This window comes from Oncorhynchus tshawytscha, unplaced genomic scaffold, assembly GCF_018296145.1.
Source record: "Oncorhynchus tshawytscha isolate Ot180627B unplaced genomic scaffold, Otsh_v2.0 Un_scaffold_17_pilon_pilon, whole genome shotgun sequence".
Classification (NCBI taxonomy): domain Eukaryota; kingdom Metazoa; phylum Chordata; class Actinopteri; order Salmoniformes; family Salmonidae; genus Oncorhynchus; species Oncorhynchus tshawytscha.
The window spans coordinates 662,717-677,437 of NW_024609830.1; the positions used below are offsets into that span (position 1 = coordinate 662,717).

At 47.2% G+C, this 14,721-nt stretch overlaps 1 protein-coding gene across 5 annotated transcripts in view; it reads right to left on the reverse strand.

The window, feature by feature from the left end:
- Positions 1 to 213: 213 nt before the first annotated feature.
- The window catches only part of abcb4 (ATP-binding cassette, sub-family B (MDR/TAP), member 4), a 31,446-nt gene continuing 16,938 nt past the window's right edge, over positions 214 to 14,721 (reverse strand). For all 5 annotated transcript variants that reach the window (XM_042319331.1, XM_042319330.1, XM_042319333.1 and 2 more), the window contains 5 exons: positions 5,748 to 5,904; positions 5,407 to 5,604; positions 4,492 to 4,698; positions 2,078 to 2,224; positions 214 to 476 (listed from right to left, as the gene is read on the reverse strand). In XM_042319331.1, the coding sequence (XP_042175265.1) occupies positions 270 to 476; positions 2,078 to 2,224; positions 4,492 to 4,698; positions 5,407 to 5,604; positions 5,748 to 5,904 (916 nt within the window). In that variant the 3' untranslated portion in view covers positions 214 to 269. The remainder of the gene's footprint in view (positions 477 to 2,077; positions 2,225 to 4,491; positions 4,699 to 5,406; positions 5,605 to 5,747; positions 5,905 to 14,721) is intronic.

Sequence of the window (14,721 nt, forward strand, 5' to 3'; positions counted from 1 at the left end):
CCTCCCTGCACACTCAGCCCCTCCCAGCAACACCCTGTACCCTCAACCCCTCCCTGCAAACTCAGCCCCTCCCAGCAACACCCTGCACCCTCAACCCCTCCCTGCACACTCATCCCCTCCCAGCAACCCCCTGCACCCTCAGCCCCTCCCTGCACACTCAGCCCCTCCCAGCAACCCCCTGCACCCTCAACCCCTCCCTGCAAACTCAGCCCCTCCCAGCAACACCCTGCACCCTCAGCCTCTCTCTCCCCCCATCCTCCTCTCCTCCCTCAGTTTCTGCCATGGCCCAGCTGTGTGGTGACCAGTGAGTAGTATACTCCTCTCTGGGACAGTAGTTGTTGATGAGTGCCCTGCTCCACCACCACTCCCTTCTGGAAGACAGCGATCAGGTCAGCGTTCTGAATGGTGGAAAGGCGGTGGGCCACCACGATACACGTCCTGCCCTGTCGAGCCACATCCAGGGCCTCCTGCACCACCTGGGGAGGGAGGGAGAACAGAGACAAATACATCCAGTAGCTAAAACCTCTGTATCATGAATCCACAGAGATATACAGTTGAAGTCGGAAGTTTACATACACTTAGGTTGGAGTCATTAAAACTCGTTTTTCAACCACTTCACAAATATCTTGTTAACAAACTATAGTTTTAGCAAGTCGGTTAGGACATCTACTTTGTGCATGACACAAGTAATTTTTCCAACAATTGCTTACAGGCAGATTATTTCACTTATAATTCACTGTATCACAATTCCAGTGGGTCAGAAGTTTACATACACTAAGTTGACTGTGCCTTTAAACAGCTTGGAAAATTCCTGAAAATTACATCATGGCTTTAGAAGCTTCTGATAGGCTAATTGACATAATTTGAGTCAATTGGAGTTGTACCTGTGGATGTATTTCAAGGCCTACCTTCAAACTCAGTGCCCCTTTGCTTGACATCATGGGAAAATGAAAAGAAATCAGCCAAGACCTCAGAAAATAAATTGTAGACTTCCACAAGTCTGGTTCAGCAATTTCAAAACTCCTGAAGGTACCACGTTCATCTAAACAAACAATAGTACAGAAGTATAAACACCATGGGACCACGCAGCCGTCATACCGCTCAGGAAGGAGACGCGTTCTGTCTCCTAGAGATGAATGTACTTTGGTGCGAAAAGTGCAAATCAATCCCAGAACAACAGCAAAGGACCTTGTGAAGATGATGGAGGAAACTGGTACAAAAGTATCTGTATCCACAGTAAAACGTGTCCTATATCGACATAACCTGATAGGCCGCTCAGCAAGGAAGAAGCCACTGCTTCATAACCGTCATAAAATAGCCAGACTACCGTTTGCAACTGCACATGGGGACAAATATTGTACTTTTTGGTGAAATGTCCTCTGGTCTGATGAAACAAAAATAGAACTGTTTGGCCATCATGACCATCGTTATGTTTGGAGGAAAAAGGGTGCAAGCTGAAGAACACCATCCCAACCGTGAAGCACGGGGGTGGCAGCATCATGTTGTGGGGGTTCTTTGGTGCAGGAGGGACTGGTTTAAGGACAACAAATTCAAGGTATTGGAGTGGTCATCACAAAGCCCTGACCTCAATCCTATAGAAGATTTGTGGGCAGAACTGATAAAGTGTGTAGGCAAGGAGGCCTACAAACCTGACTCAGTTACACCAGCACTGTCAGGAGGAATGGGCAAAAATTCACCCAATTTAGTGAAAGCTTGTGGAAGGCTACCCGAAACATTTAACCCAAGATAAACTATTTAAAGGCAATGCTACCAAATACTAATTGAGTGTATGTAAACTTCTGACCCACTGGGAATGTGATGAAAGAAATAAAAGCTGAAATAAATCATTCTCTCCACTATTATTCTAACATTTCACATTCTTAAAATGAAGTGGTGCTCCTAACTGACCTAAGACAGGGACTTTTTACTAGGATTAAATGTCAGGAATTGTGAAAAACTGAGTTTAAATGTATTTGGATAAGGTGTATGTAAACTTCCGACTTCAACTGTATATATATATATAGTTTAACAGAACACACACACACACACACACACACACACACACACACACACACACCCTCTCGCTCTCTGTGTCCAGTGCGGAGGTGGCCTCATCCAGCAGCAGGACTTTGGGGTTGCGGAGGATGGCTCTTGCAATGGCTATACGCTGCTTCTGCCCTCCTGACAACTGGGTCCCCTTGTCACCAGCTTGGGTGTCATACTTCTACTCAGGAAGATGGAGGGAAGAGGAGATGGAGGGAAAGAAAGAGGTTATCCTCGTCATCTCACACATGACATAACTCCTAGGGCTGGTTTTACGGACACAGATTAAGGCTGGGATTCAATTGACGATTGAGCTGATATGCGCAGCGTTTCCCATGAACGCGATCTCCGTGAACATCTGGGGGAAATGTATTTGAAAGGCGTATTGTTGGCTGTGTAGTGCTCTATAATGCGCCTTGCATCAAATCCCAGCCTAAAACTAGTCCGGGACTAACACACGTAGGCCATTTAAAATCTATTTTTAGTCTGGGACTAGGCCTAATCTGTGTGTGAAACCAGCTCAAAAATTCTTTCAGTCCTACAGGTGGTAAGCCCTCAGAGTGAAAGACAGTTCACCCTTACACAGGGAACAGCACTAAGACGACATTACTCCAGTAATGACCTGCAGTGTTATCTCTGGCACGGCATCTGAGAGAAGCTGATACCACTATCAGTCTGTCTGTGGTTATCTGACCATGCAGCCACTATTAAGGTATTGGTGCTGATGTAGAGATCTCAAGAAACCAAACTTACAAAAGCAGAAGATGCTTACAGTAGTATTAGCAATAGTAGAAGTAGTAGTAGTAGTAGTAGTAGTAGTAGTAGTATTGGTGACAGTAGTAGTATTAGTGACAGCAGTAGTACAGTAGTATTGGTGGCAGTTGTAGGAATAGTATCAGTGGTATTGGTGACAGTAGTGGTCGTAGTATTGGTGACAGTAGTAGCAATAGTAGTAGTGGTGACAGTAGTAGTAGTAATAGTAGTAGTGGTGACAGTAGTAGTAGTATTGGTGACAGTAGTAGTAGTATTGGTGACAGTAGTAATAGTAGTATTAGTATTGGTGACAGTCGTAGTAGTAGTATTGGTGACAGTAGTCGTAGTAGTGGTGACAGTAGTAGTATTGGTGGTAGTAGTAGTACTAGTGGTGACCGTAGTAGTATTGGTGGTAATAGTAGTAGTGGTGACAGTAGTAGTAGTAGTATTGGTGACAGTAGTAGTAGTAGTAGTGGTGACAGTAGTCGTATTGGTTGTAGTAGTAGTAGTGGTGACAGTAGTCGTATTGGTGGTAGTAGTAGTATTGGTGACAGTAGTAGTAGTAGTAGTAGTAGTGGTGACAGTAGTAGTATTGGTGGTAGTAGTAGTAGTGGTGACAGTAGTCGTATTGGTGGTAGTAGTACTAGTATTGGTGGTAGTAGTAGTAGTATTGGTGGTAGTAGTAGTAGTGGTGACAGTAGTCATATTGGTGGTAGTAGTAGTAGTAGTAGTAGTGGTGACAGTAGTAGTAGTAGTGGTGGTGACAGTAGTCGTATTGGTGACAGTAGTAGTAGTAGTGGTGACAGTAGTCTTATTGGTGGTAGTAGTAGTAGTGGTGACAGTAGTAGTATTATTGGTGACAGTAGTAGTAGTATTGGTGGTGACATTAGTAGTATTGGTGGTAATAGTAGTAGTGGTGACAGTAGTCATATTGGTGGTAGTAGTAGTAGTGGTGACAGTAGTAGTTGTAGTAATGGTGACAGTAGTAGTATTGGTGGTAATAGTAGTAGTGGTGACAGTAATCGTATTGGTGGTAGTAGTAGTAGTGGTGACAGTAGTAGTATTGGTGACAGTGGTAGTAGTAGTGGTGACAGTAGTCGTATTGGTGGTTGTAGTAGTAGTATTGGTGACAGTAGTAGTATTGGTGGTAATAGTAGTTTTGGTGACAGTAGTAGTATTGGTGGTAGTAGTATTGGTGACAGTAGTAGTAGTAGTGGTGACATTAGTAGTATTGGTGGTAATAGTAGTAGTGGTGACAGTAGTCATATTGGTGGTAGTAGTAGTAGTGGTGACAGTAGTAGTTGTAGTAGTGGTGACAGTAGTAGTATTGGTGGTAATAGTAGTAGTGGTGACAGTATTCGTATTGGTGGTAGTAGTAGTAGTGGTGACAGTAGTAGTATTGGTGACAGTGGTAGTAGTAGTGGTGACAGTAGTCGTATTGGTGGTTGTAGTAGTAGTATTGGTGACAGTAGTAGTATTGGTGGTAATAGTAGTTTTGGTGACAGTAGTAGTATTGGTGGTAGTAGTAGTAGTAGTATTGGTGACAGTAGTAGTAGTAGTGGTGACAGTAGTAGTATTGCTGGTAATAGTAGTAGTGGTGACAGTAGTAGTATTGATGGTAATAGTAGTAGTGGTGACAGTAGTAGTATTGGTGGTAGTAGTAGTAGTGGTGACAGTAGTAGTATTAGTGTGTACCTGAGGCAGGTCGTCTATGAAGCTGTGTATGTTGGCAGCTTTAGCAGCACTCTGGATCTCCTCCTTGGTAACTTTGCGTGTGTTGTCTCCGTAGGCGATGTTCTCTGCCAGACTACAGTCAAACAGCACGGGCTCCTGGGATACGATGCCCATCTGGGCCCTCAGCCAATGGATGTTCAGCTTCTTAGCATCACTGTTGTCCAACATCTGAGAAGAGCAGGAGGAAGAGTTAACATCAAAGTTGGATAATCCTCTAGTGTTTGTCATTTTATCAGTGGCCTTAGCAGGGCAATAATCTCCACATGAACACACAACTGCACTTTGAGCAGGATCATAACCCACAAGGTCTCAGTACAGTAGAGCCAGTATAGTAGAGCGTTAAGAAGCAACAGTGTCAACATCCTGGCCTGTCAATCAGTAATTATAGAACCGTGTTTCAGTAGGAGAATATCTACACAGTCACACATGGAGACACATGAGGGCTCTATGTTTTCATGTATTTTTGCATATAAAAATTCCAGCAAATATCTCACTGTCTGACTGGTAACAGTGGTCATTAAACATACAGTACATATAGCTTTAATAATCAATGTGTGTATATATGTGTGTGAAAACGTTTGTGTGTGTGGGGGTTGGTTCTTTTATCCTTGTGGGGACCTAAAATCCCCAAAAGTCCCCATAAGGATAGTAAAACAAAAATTCTCCCTCATGGGACATTTCCCACATCCCCATCAGGATAAAGGCTATTTTAAGTTTAGGGGTTAGGTTTAGGGTTACAATTAGTGTTAGGAGTTAGGTTCGGGTTCGGATTATGGTAAGGGTTAGGAGTTAGGGAAAATAGGGTTTTGAATGGAAATTAATTTTAGGTCCCCACGAGGATAGAGGAACAGAACGTGTGTGTGTTTGTGTACTCACCACTGTGCCCTGTAGTGGGTCGTAGAACCTCTCCAGTAATTGTATGGTTGTACTCTTCCCACAGCCACTGCTGCCCACCAGGGCTAGAGTCTGGCCCTTCTGCACCTTCAGCTCCAGTCCCTGCAGGACAGCAAGGTCTGGACGGGACGGGTAGTTGAACCTCACTCCCTGGAAACGCACGTTACCATCAAAGTGGTCCTGGAGGGAAGAGAGGGAGGCAGAAGAACATCCTTTCATGAAATAATCTCCTGGCATGTACTATACAATCACTCCACAACTCTCCACTGTGATAGCCACTGGGTGTGATGTGATGTGGTGTGTGTGTGTGTGTGTGTGTGTACCGGTGTTTCTCCCTCCTGTGAGCAGTTGTCTATGGCAGGTTTTCTGTTGATAAGGAACATGAGGTGAGATGCTGATATCTTGGCTTTGGCATAGTTAGGCGTGAAGGAGTTGGCCTCTCCTACTGCCATGGCTCCGTACAGCACTGCAGAGATCACCCTGGAGAGAGAGAGACAGAGAGAACAAGTTACGATCTATCTAACATGTATCTTAAAGGGATAGTTCATACTGCAGAGATCACCCTGGAGAGAGAGAGACAGAGAACAGGTTACGATCTATCTAACATGTATCTTAAAGGGATAGTTCATACTGCAGAGATCACCCTGGAGAGAGAGAGACAGAGAGAACAAGTTACGATTTATCTAACATGTATCTTAAAGGGATAGTTCATACTGCAGAGATCACCCTGGAGAGAGAGAGAGACAGAGAACAGGTTATGATCTATCTTAAAGGGATAGTTCATGCTGCAGAGATCACCCTGGAGAGAGAGAGAGACAGAGAACAGGTTACGATCTATCTAACATGCATCTTAAAGGGATAGTTCATACTGCAGAGATCACCCTGGAGAGAGAGCAAGACAGAGAACAGGTTATACACTAAAAACAAATGGTTCTATATAGTGCCAAATAAGTTTTTTTTAGTTTGTAACCATCACATGACCCAATGGCATTCCAATTCATCCCATAGGTGTTCGATGGGGTTGAGGTCAGGGCTCTGTGCAGGCCAGTGAAGTTCCTCCACACTGTTCTCGACCAACCATTTCTGTATGGACCTCAATTTGTGCACGGGGGCATTGTCATGCTGAAACAGGAAAGGGCCTTCCTCAAACTGTTGCCACAAAGTTGGAAGAATAGAATCTTTTAGAATGTCATTGTATGCTGTAGTGTTAAGATTTCCCTTCACTGGAACTAAGGGGCCTAGCCCGAACCATGAAAAACAGCTCCAGGCCATTACTCCTCCTCCACCAAACCTTACAGTTAGCACTATGCATTTGGGCAGGTAGCATTCTCCTGGCATCTGCCAAACCCAGACTGCCAGATAGTGAAGCGTGATTCATCACTCCAGAGAACGATTTTCCACTGCTCCAGAGTCCAATGGTGGCGAGCTTTACACCACTCCAGCCGACGCTTGGCATTGTGCATGGTGATCTTAGGCTTGTGTGCGGCTGCTCGGCCATGGAAACCCATTTCATGAAGCTCCCGACGAACAGTTATTGTGCTGACGTTGCTTCCAGAGGCAGTTTGGAACTCGGTAGTGAGGGTTGCAACCGAGGACAAACGATTTTGCGGTTCCACTCGGCGGTTCCATTCTGTGAGCTTGTGTGGCCTACCACTTCGCAGCAGAGCCGTTGTTGCTCCTAAACGTATTCCACTTTACAATAACAGCACTTACAGTTGACTGGGGCAGCTCTAGCAGGGCAGAAATTTGACGAACTGACTTGTTGGAAAGATGGCCTCCTATGACGGTGCCATGTTGAAAGCCACTGAGCTTTTCAGTAAGGCCGTTCTACAGCCAATGTTTTTCTATTGAGAATGCATGGTTTGTGCTCGATTTTATAAACCTGTCAGCAACGGGTGTGGCTAAAATAGCCAAATCCACTCATTTGAAGGGGTGTCCACATACTTTTGTACACTGCTCAAAAAAATTAAGGGAACACTAAAATAACACCTCCTAGATCTGAATGAATGAAATATTCTTATTAAATACTTTTTTCTTTACATAGTTGAATGTGTTGACAACAAAATCACACAAAAATGATCAATGGAAATCAAATTTATCAACCCATGGAGGTCTGGATTTGGAGTCATACTCAAAATTAAAGTGGAAAACCACACTACAGGCTGATCCAACTTTGATGTAATGTCCTTAAAACAAGTCAAAATGAGGCTCAGTAGTGTGTGTGGGCTCCATGTGCCTGTATGACCTCCCTACAACGCCTGGGCATGTTCCTGATGAGGTGGCGGATGGTCTTCTGAGGGATCTCCTCCCAGACCTGGACTAAAGCATCCGCCAACTCCTGGACAGCCAACTCCTGGACAGTCTGTGGTCTGTTGGTGGATGGAGCGAGACATGATGTCCCAGATATGCTCAATTGGATTCAGGTCTGGGGAATGGGCTGGCCAGTCCATAGCATCAATGCCTTCCTCTTGCAGGAACTGCTGACACACTCCAGCCACATGAGGTCTAGCATCGTCTTGCATTAGGAGGAACCCAGGGCCAACCGCACCAGCATATGGTCTCACAAGGGGTCTGAGGATCTCATCTCGGTACCTAATGGCAGTCAGGCTACCTCTGGCGAGCACATGGAGGGCTGTGCGGCCCCCAAAAGAAATGCCACACCACACCATGACTGACCCACCGCCAAACTGGTCATGCTGGAGGATGTTGCAGGCAGCAGAACGTTCTCCATGGCGTCTCCAGACTCTGTCACGTCTGTCACATGTGCTCAGTGTGAACCTGCTTTCATCTGTGAAGAGCACAGGGCGCCAGTGGCGAATTTGCCAATCTTGGTGTTCTCTGGCAAATGCCAAACGTCCTGCACGGTGTTGGGCTGTAAGCACAACCCCCACCTGTGGACTTCGGGCCCTCATACCACCCTCATGGAGTCTGTTTCTGACCATTTGAGCAGACACATGCACATTTGTGGCCTGCTGGAGGTAATTTTGCAGGGCTCTGGCAGTGCTCCTCCTGCTCCTCCTTGTACAAAGGCGGAGGTAGCGGTCCTGCTGCTGGGTCGTTGCCCTCCTACGGCCTCCTCCACGTCTCCTGATGTACTGGCCTGTCTCCTGGTAGCGCCTCCATGCTCTGGACACTACGCTGACAGACACAGCAAACCTTCTTGCCACAGCTCACATTGATGTGCCATCCTGGATGAGCTGCACTACCTGAGCCACTTGTGTGAGTTGTAGACTCCGTCTCATGCTACCACTAGAGTGAAAGCACCACCAGCATTCAAAAGTGACCAAAACATCAGCCAGGAAGCATAGGAACTGAGAAGTGGTCTGTGGTCACCACCTGCAGAACCACTCCTTTATTGGGGGTGTCTTGCTAATTGCCTATAATTTCCACCTGCTGTCTATTCCATTTGCACAACAGCATGTGAAATTTATTGTCAATCAGTTGTGGCAAACCTCTTCAAGGTTAGGAGCGTTTGTCACAAACTAAGTGGTAAACTGTCACCAAATCACCCAAGAATGAGAGTTCTTTCGAACAGGACAGTACCTGTGTGTTTGTTTCTCCGTCCTGGTCCACCCAGGCCGTAGGCGAGGTCAAGGATAGCAGGGTTCGGTACACGAATCGGGTTCTCGGTAGGTCCAGGTCCAAACGCCAACAGGTAAGTCCAAAACAATCCAGCTCATACACGGTAAATCCAGCCAATCTCTATAGTCTCTTTCTCTATTGTTCATAGCTCCTTCCAGCACTCTCTCTTCCTCTTCCTGGTTTTTCTTGACCCTTTATCTGTGGGTCGGCTCCACCTTCTGAGGGTTCCCCTTGCTTCTGGGACTTGTAGTTTTGGTGGTTGGCCATTTTGTGATCTGTAGTTCTGACAGGGGTGGCCATTTTAGTGATCGGGCAGAGCCTGTTTATTAGTTCTGCTCTCACATATCTGCCACTTATCACTCGACCCCCTTCTTTGCCACATATCTCTCCCCCTAGATCCGACCCCCTAGGTCGGGCTACCGCAGCAAAATATGCATGCATGCGGGATAACCCATCCACGTTTCCCATTTCCTTCCCTGCTCTGTGTTTCAAGTCAAAATGAAACGGTTGGAGACTCAAAAACCACCGCATCACCCGAGCGTTCTTCTCTTTAGCCCTATGCATCCAAGTGAGTGGGGCATGGTCACTGATGAGGGTGAAGTGGCGCCCCAGCAGGTAGTACTTCAGGCTTTCTAGAGCCCACTTTACTGCCAGCGCCTCTTTCTCAACGACTGAGTAGTTGGTTTCCCGCGGTTCCAGCTTCCTGCTTAAAAACAGGATGGGGTGTTCCACCCCTTCTACCTCTTGGGATAGCACTGCTCCCAAGCCGACCTCTGAGGCATCCGTCTGAATCACAAACTCTTTCTCAAAGTCTGGTACCACCAGCACTGGGTTACAGCAGAGAGCCTCCTGTAATGTCCTAAATGCTTTGGTGGCCCTTTCATCCCATTTGACCATGTTTGGCCCTCTGGCTCTAGTCATGTCGGTAAGTGGGGCGGCCACTGTGGCATAACTTGGGATGAACTTCCGGTAGTAACCGGTCAGCCCTAGGAAGGCTCGGACCTGCTTCTTATTTACTGGTTTCGGCCATTCTCTAATTGCCTTCACCTTCTTATGTTGGGGTTTGATTAACCCTCTTCCCACAGTGTATCCCAGATACTCTGTTTCCTCTAACCCCACATAACACTTGGCAGGGTTTGCCGTGAGCCCTGCCTTTCTAAGGGCATCTAACACTGCCTGTACCCGGGGTAAGTGGGATTCCCAATCTGGGCTGTAGATCCCCACATCATCTAAATAAGCTGCGGCGTATGCTTTGTGCGGTTTTAGGACTTTGTCCATGAGCCGTTGAAAGGTGGCTGGGGCCCCGTGTAAGCCGAATGGCATGACGGTGTATTGAAACAAACCGTCAGGTGTTGCAAAGGCTGTCTTTTCTTTGGCCCTGGGGGTCAGAGGAATTTGCCAGTACCCTTTTGTCAGATCAAGGGTCGTAATGTACCGAGCATGACCAATTTTCTCCAGTAGTTCATCTACTCGGGGCATGGGGTAGGCATCAAACTTCGAGATTTCATTTACCTTCCGAAAGTCGTTACAGAACCGCAAAGACCCATCGGGCTTGGAGACCATCACAATTGGGCTAGACCACTCACTATGTGACTCTTCGACCACTCCAGCTGTCAACATTTTCTCAGTCTCTGTTCTAATCGCAGCCCATCGAGCCTCGGGTACCCGATATGGCCTCATACTCACTTTTCTCCCTGGTAGGGAAACGATATCATGAGCCGTAACCTCAGTTCGGCCAGGTACCTCTGAAAACACATCTCTGTTTTTCTGGGTCAGGGTCTTTACTTCCTGTACTTGCGCTGGGGACAGAGTGGGTGAAATATTTACTTCGGCTGTCTCCTGAATGTGTGTGGGGTATGTGACCATTAGTGTTTCTCTCTCTCTCCATGCTTTTAACAGGTTTATGTGATAAATCTGTTCCTGGGGCCGTCGACCTGGCTGTCGGATCCGATAATTGACTTCTCCTATTCTCTCCAGTACTTCATATGGTCCTTTCCATGTGGCTAGTAGTTTACACTCTACCGTGGGGATCAGCACTAACACCTTATCTCCCGGTTGAAATTCCCTCAGGGTAGCCTGCCAGTTATAAGTGTGCCGCTGGTGTTCTTGTGTTTGTCTCATGTGCTCTCTGACGATGGGCATGACTGTGGCTATCCTGTGTTGCATTGCCGTGACGTGCTCTATGACACTAGTATACGGGGTGGATTGGTGCTCCCAGGTTTCCCGGGCGATGTCTAAGATTCCCCGGGGATGCCTCCCATACACCAGCTCAAAGGGAGAAAACCCCAGCGAGGCTTGAGGAACCTCTCTAATGGCAAACATCAGATACGGCAACATGCAATCCCAGTTTTTCCCATCCTTTTCGATTACCTTCCTGAGCATTGACTTCAGGGTTCGGTTGAATCTCTCAACCAGCCAGTCCGTCTGGGGATGGTAAACCGATGTCCTCAACTGTTTCACCTGCCACAGTTTACAAAGGTCCGCCATAAGGCGGGGCATTAAGGGAGTCCCCTGGTCGGTAAGGATCTCCTTTGGAACCCCTACCCTGGTGAACAAGAGCACTAATTCCTTTGCGATATTTTTGGAAGTCATCGTCCGAAGGGGAATGGCTTCTGGGTAGCGAGTGGCATAATCTAGAATGACCAGAATGTATTGGTGCCCTCTGGCGGATTTGGGTACTGGGCCCACTAAATCCATCGCTATCCTCTCAAATGGCGTTTCGATTATGGGGAGTGGCACTAACGGGCTTCTAAAAGCTGGTCGGGGAGCTGTTAACTGGCACTCCGGGCACTCTCCACAATGCCGAGCCACTTCAGCTTGAATTCCTGGCCAGTAAAACCTCCTTACAATCCGGTCTCGGGTTTTATCGATACCAAGGTGTCCACCCAGAATATGCCCATGAGCTAGATCCAGTACTGTCCTCCGGTACCGAGTGGGAACCAACAACTGTTCCACCACATCAACCCCTATTTTCGAGACTCTGTACACCAAACCCTTTTTCATGATGAAGTGGGGAAAACTATTAGGCATCATCCCACCATTTATGGGAGTACCATCTACGACCTGCACATCTGCTCTGGCTTGCTGCAGGGTTGGATCCTGGTTTTGGGCCGTCCCAAAATTAGTCAAGGACTCTGCCAGGTCTGCTGGTTCTAGATCGTCATCCTCTGGATTCAGATCGACCCCAGCCCCACTAGTACCGGGCTGTTCGTTATCAGCGAGGTTTGCCACTTCATCCTCCTCCTCCCCTACTAGCACCTGTGATGTTGTCCCCTGGGAGACCTCTTTTCTTGGCTTTGGTTGAAGGCCCCATGCTTATTCCTGCTTGGTCGGGGTTGTTGGCTTCTCAAATATGCCATTCTTGTGGCCTAACTTCGCAAAGTTAGGAAAGTCTCTACCCAATATTACATCATATGGCATCTTTGAGATCACGCCGACCTCATAACCCAGCAGACCGTCCTCTGTTTGTATGCTCACTAAGGCTGTGGGGTACAGACGGGTATCCCCATGAATGCATGTAACACTGATATCCTGTCTTGTATCCAGTTTATGAGTCGGCACTAGGCCTGCAACGACCAGAGTTAGCATTGTGCCGGAATCCAGCAGTGCTTCAACCTCTTTCCCTTCAACCTTCACCCTGCACATATGTTTGTTTCTTGATCTTTCAAGTACAGTGGTTACAACAGGACATGCATACCGTATATCATCTTCATTTTCACCAAGGTTACATTGCTTTGGCTCTTCTTTAATAGGGCAGTAGGCTGCAATATGTCCTGGTTGATTACAATTGTAACAGATAATAGGGGTTCGGGGGGGAGACCCCCTCGACACCCAGTCCCGGTTTCCGTTTTTTCCCTTAGTGTCTCTGCCTGATTTTGATTCTTTCCTCATGGCCCCACGCTGCTCTCTTCCCCCTCTATATGTTGGGACAGCCCTACCCTGTCCGCTGGTTCGCCCATGCCTGGGGAACGGGAATCTTTCCTCCTGTGCCTGCTCAGCTGTTCTTGCCGTACAATACCGTTCAACCAGGCCCACGAGCTGGTCGGCGGAAAGTACCTCGTTCTGGCCAACCCATCGTCTCACTTCTTGGGGTAGACCTCGCTGAAACTGGTTGAGTACGATGGTCTCGACAATCTCGGCGGATGACCGGGTCTCTGGTCGCAACCATTTCCGTGCCAGGTGAATCAAGTCGAACATCTGTGTTCGTGGGGGTTGTCCCGGTCGGTAGGACCACTGGTGGTAGCGGTGTGCCCTCACGGTATCGGTCACTCCCAGTCTAGTCAGGATCTCCCCCTTAAGTTTATCGTAATCCTGTGCATCTTTCAACTCCAGGTCCCCTGCCAGGTATGGTGCCAGAAGCCCTGCCCATTCTTCTTTCGGCCACTTCGCCCTCTCTGCCGTCCTTTCGAAGGTGGTAAGATATGCTTCCACATCATCCTGCGCTGTCATTTTTTGAAGAAAATGATTGGCCCTCCTCTGGGTATTTGCAGCTGGTAATTGAGCCCCAATTTGGTCCGCTAGCCCCTTTAGGCCTTCTCTTAACTCCCGGGTGTTTCTCTCTTGCTCTTCTGTGAGCAGCTGGTTGGTGCGGTGCTGGATCTGTAACGTGTCCTGGTACATTCGCATTGCATCCTGATGAACTATTTGTTGAGCTCTAGTTGCCTCTTGTTGGGCGGCTGCCGCTTGTAACAGGGCCTGTATGGCTCCCTCCATACTCATTTTCCTGAAAAACTGTCCTAACCAAACAAAGCCAAAACAAAAAAAACCTGACTCCCCTTTGGAGTGCTAACTGAACATTTATTTATTTTTTCCTTCTACCTAACCAGTGGTATGTTAGTCCATGCCCGCATTCTCCACCACGTGTGGCAAACCTCTTCAAGGTTAGGAGCGTTTGTCACAAACTAAGTGGTAAACTGTCACCAAATCACCCAAGAATGAGAGTTCTTTCGAACAGGACAGTACCTGTGTGTTTGTTTCTCCATCCTGGTCCACCCAGGCCGTAGGCGAGGTCAAGGATAGCAGGGTTCGGTACACGAATCGGGTTCTCGGTAGGTCCAGGTCCAAACGCCAACAGGTAAGTCCAAAACAATCCAGCTCATACACGGTAAATCCAGCCAATCTCTATAGTCTCTTTCTCTATTGTTCATAGCTCCTTCCAGCACTCTCTCTTCCTCTTCCTGGTTTTTCTTGACCCTTTATCTGTGGGTCGGCTCCACCTTCTGAGGGTTCCCCTTGCTTCTGGGACTTGTAGTTTTGTCGGTCGGCCATTTTGTGATCTGTAGTTCTGACAGGGGTGGCCATTTTAGTGATCGGGCAGAGCCCGTTTATTAGTTCTGCTCTCACATATCTGCTACTTATCACTCGACCCCCTTCTTTGCCACACAGTGTTGCTTCCTACGTGGACAGTTTGATTTCACAGAAGTGTGATTGACTTAGAGTTACATTGTGTTGTTTAAGTGTTCCCTTTATTTTTTTGAGCAGTGTATATATAATGTATCTTAAAGAGATAGTTCACACTGCAGAGATCACCCTGGAGAGCGAGACAGCGAGAATGACATATTGGTTTCCTTACCCTGTAAGCAGTCTATGGGCTGCTTTGGTTTTGTTTACCCGGCTACTGTTTCCAAATGGTAACATTTTAGCATTCGTGGCACAAATCCAAAGCAAGTCAATGTTACCGATATTATATTTACGAGCTTCATGTTCAAATCAATG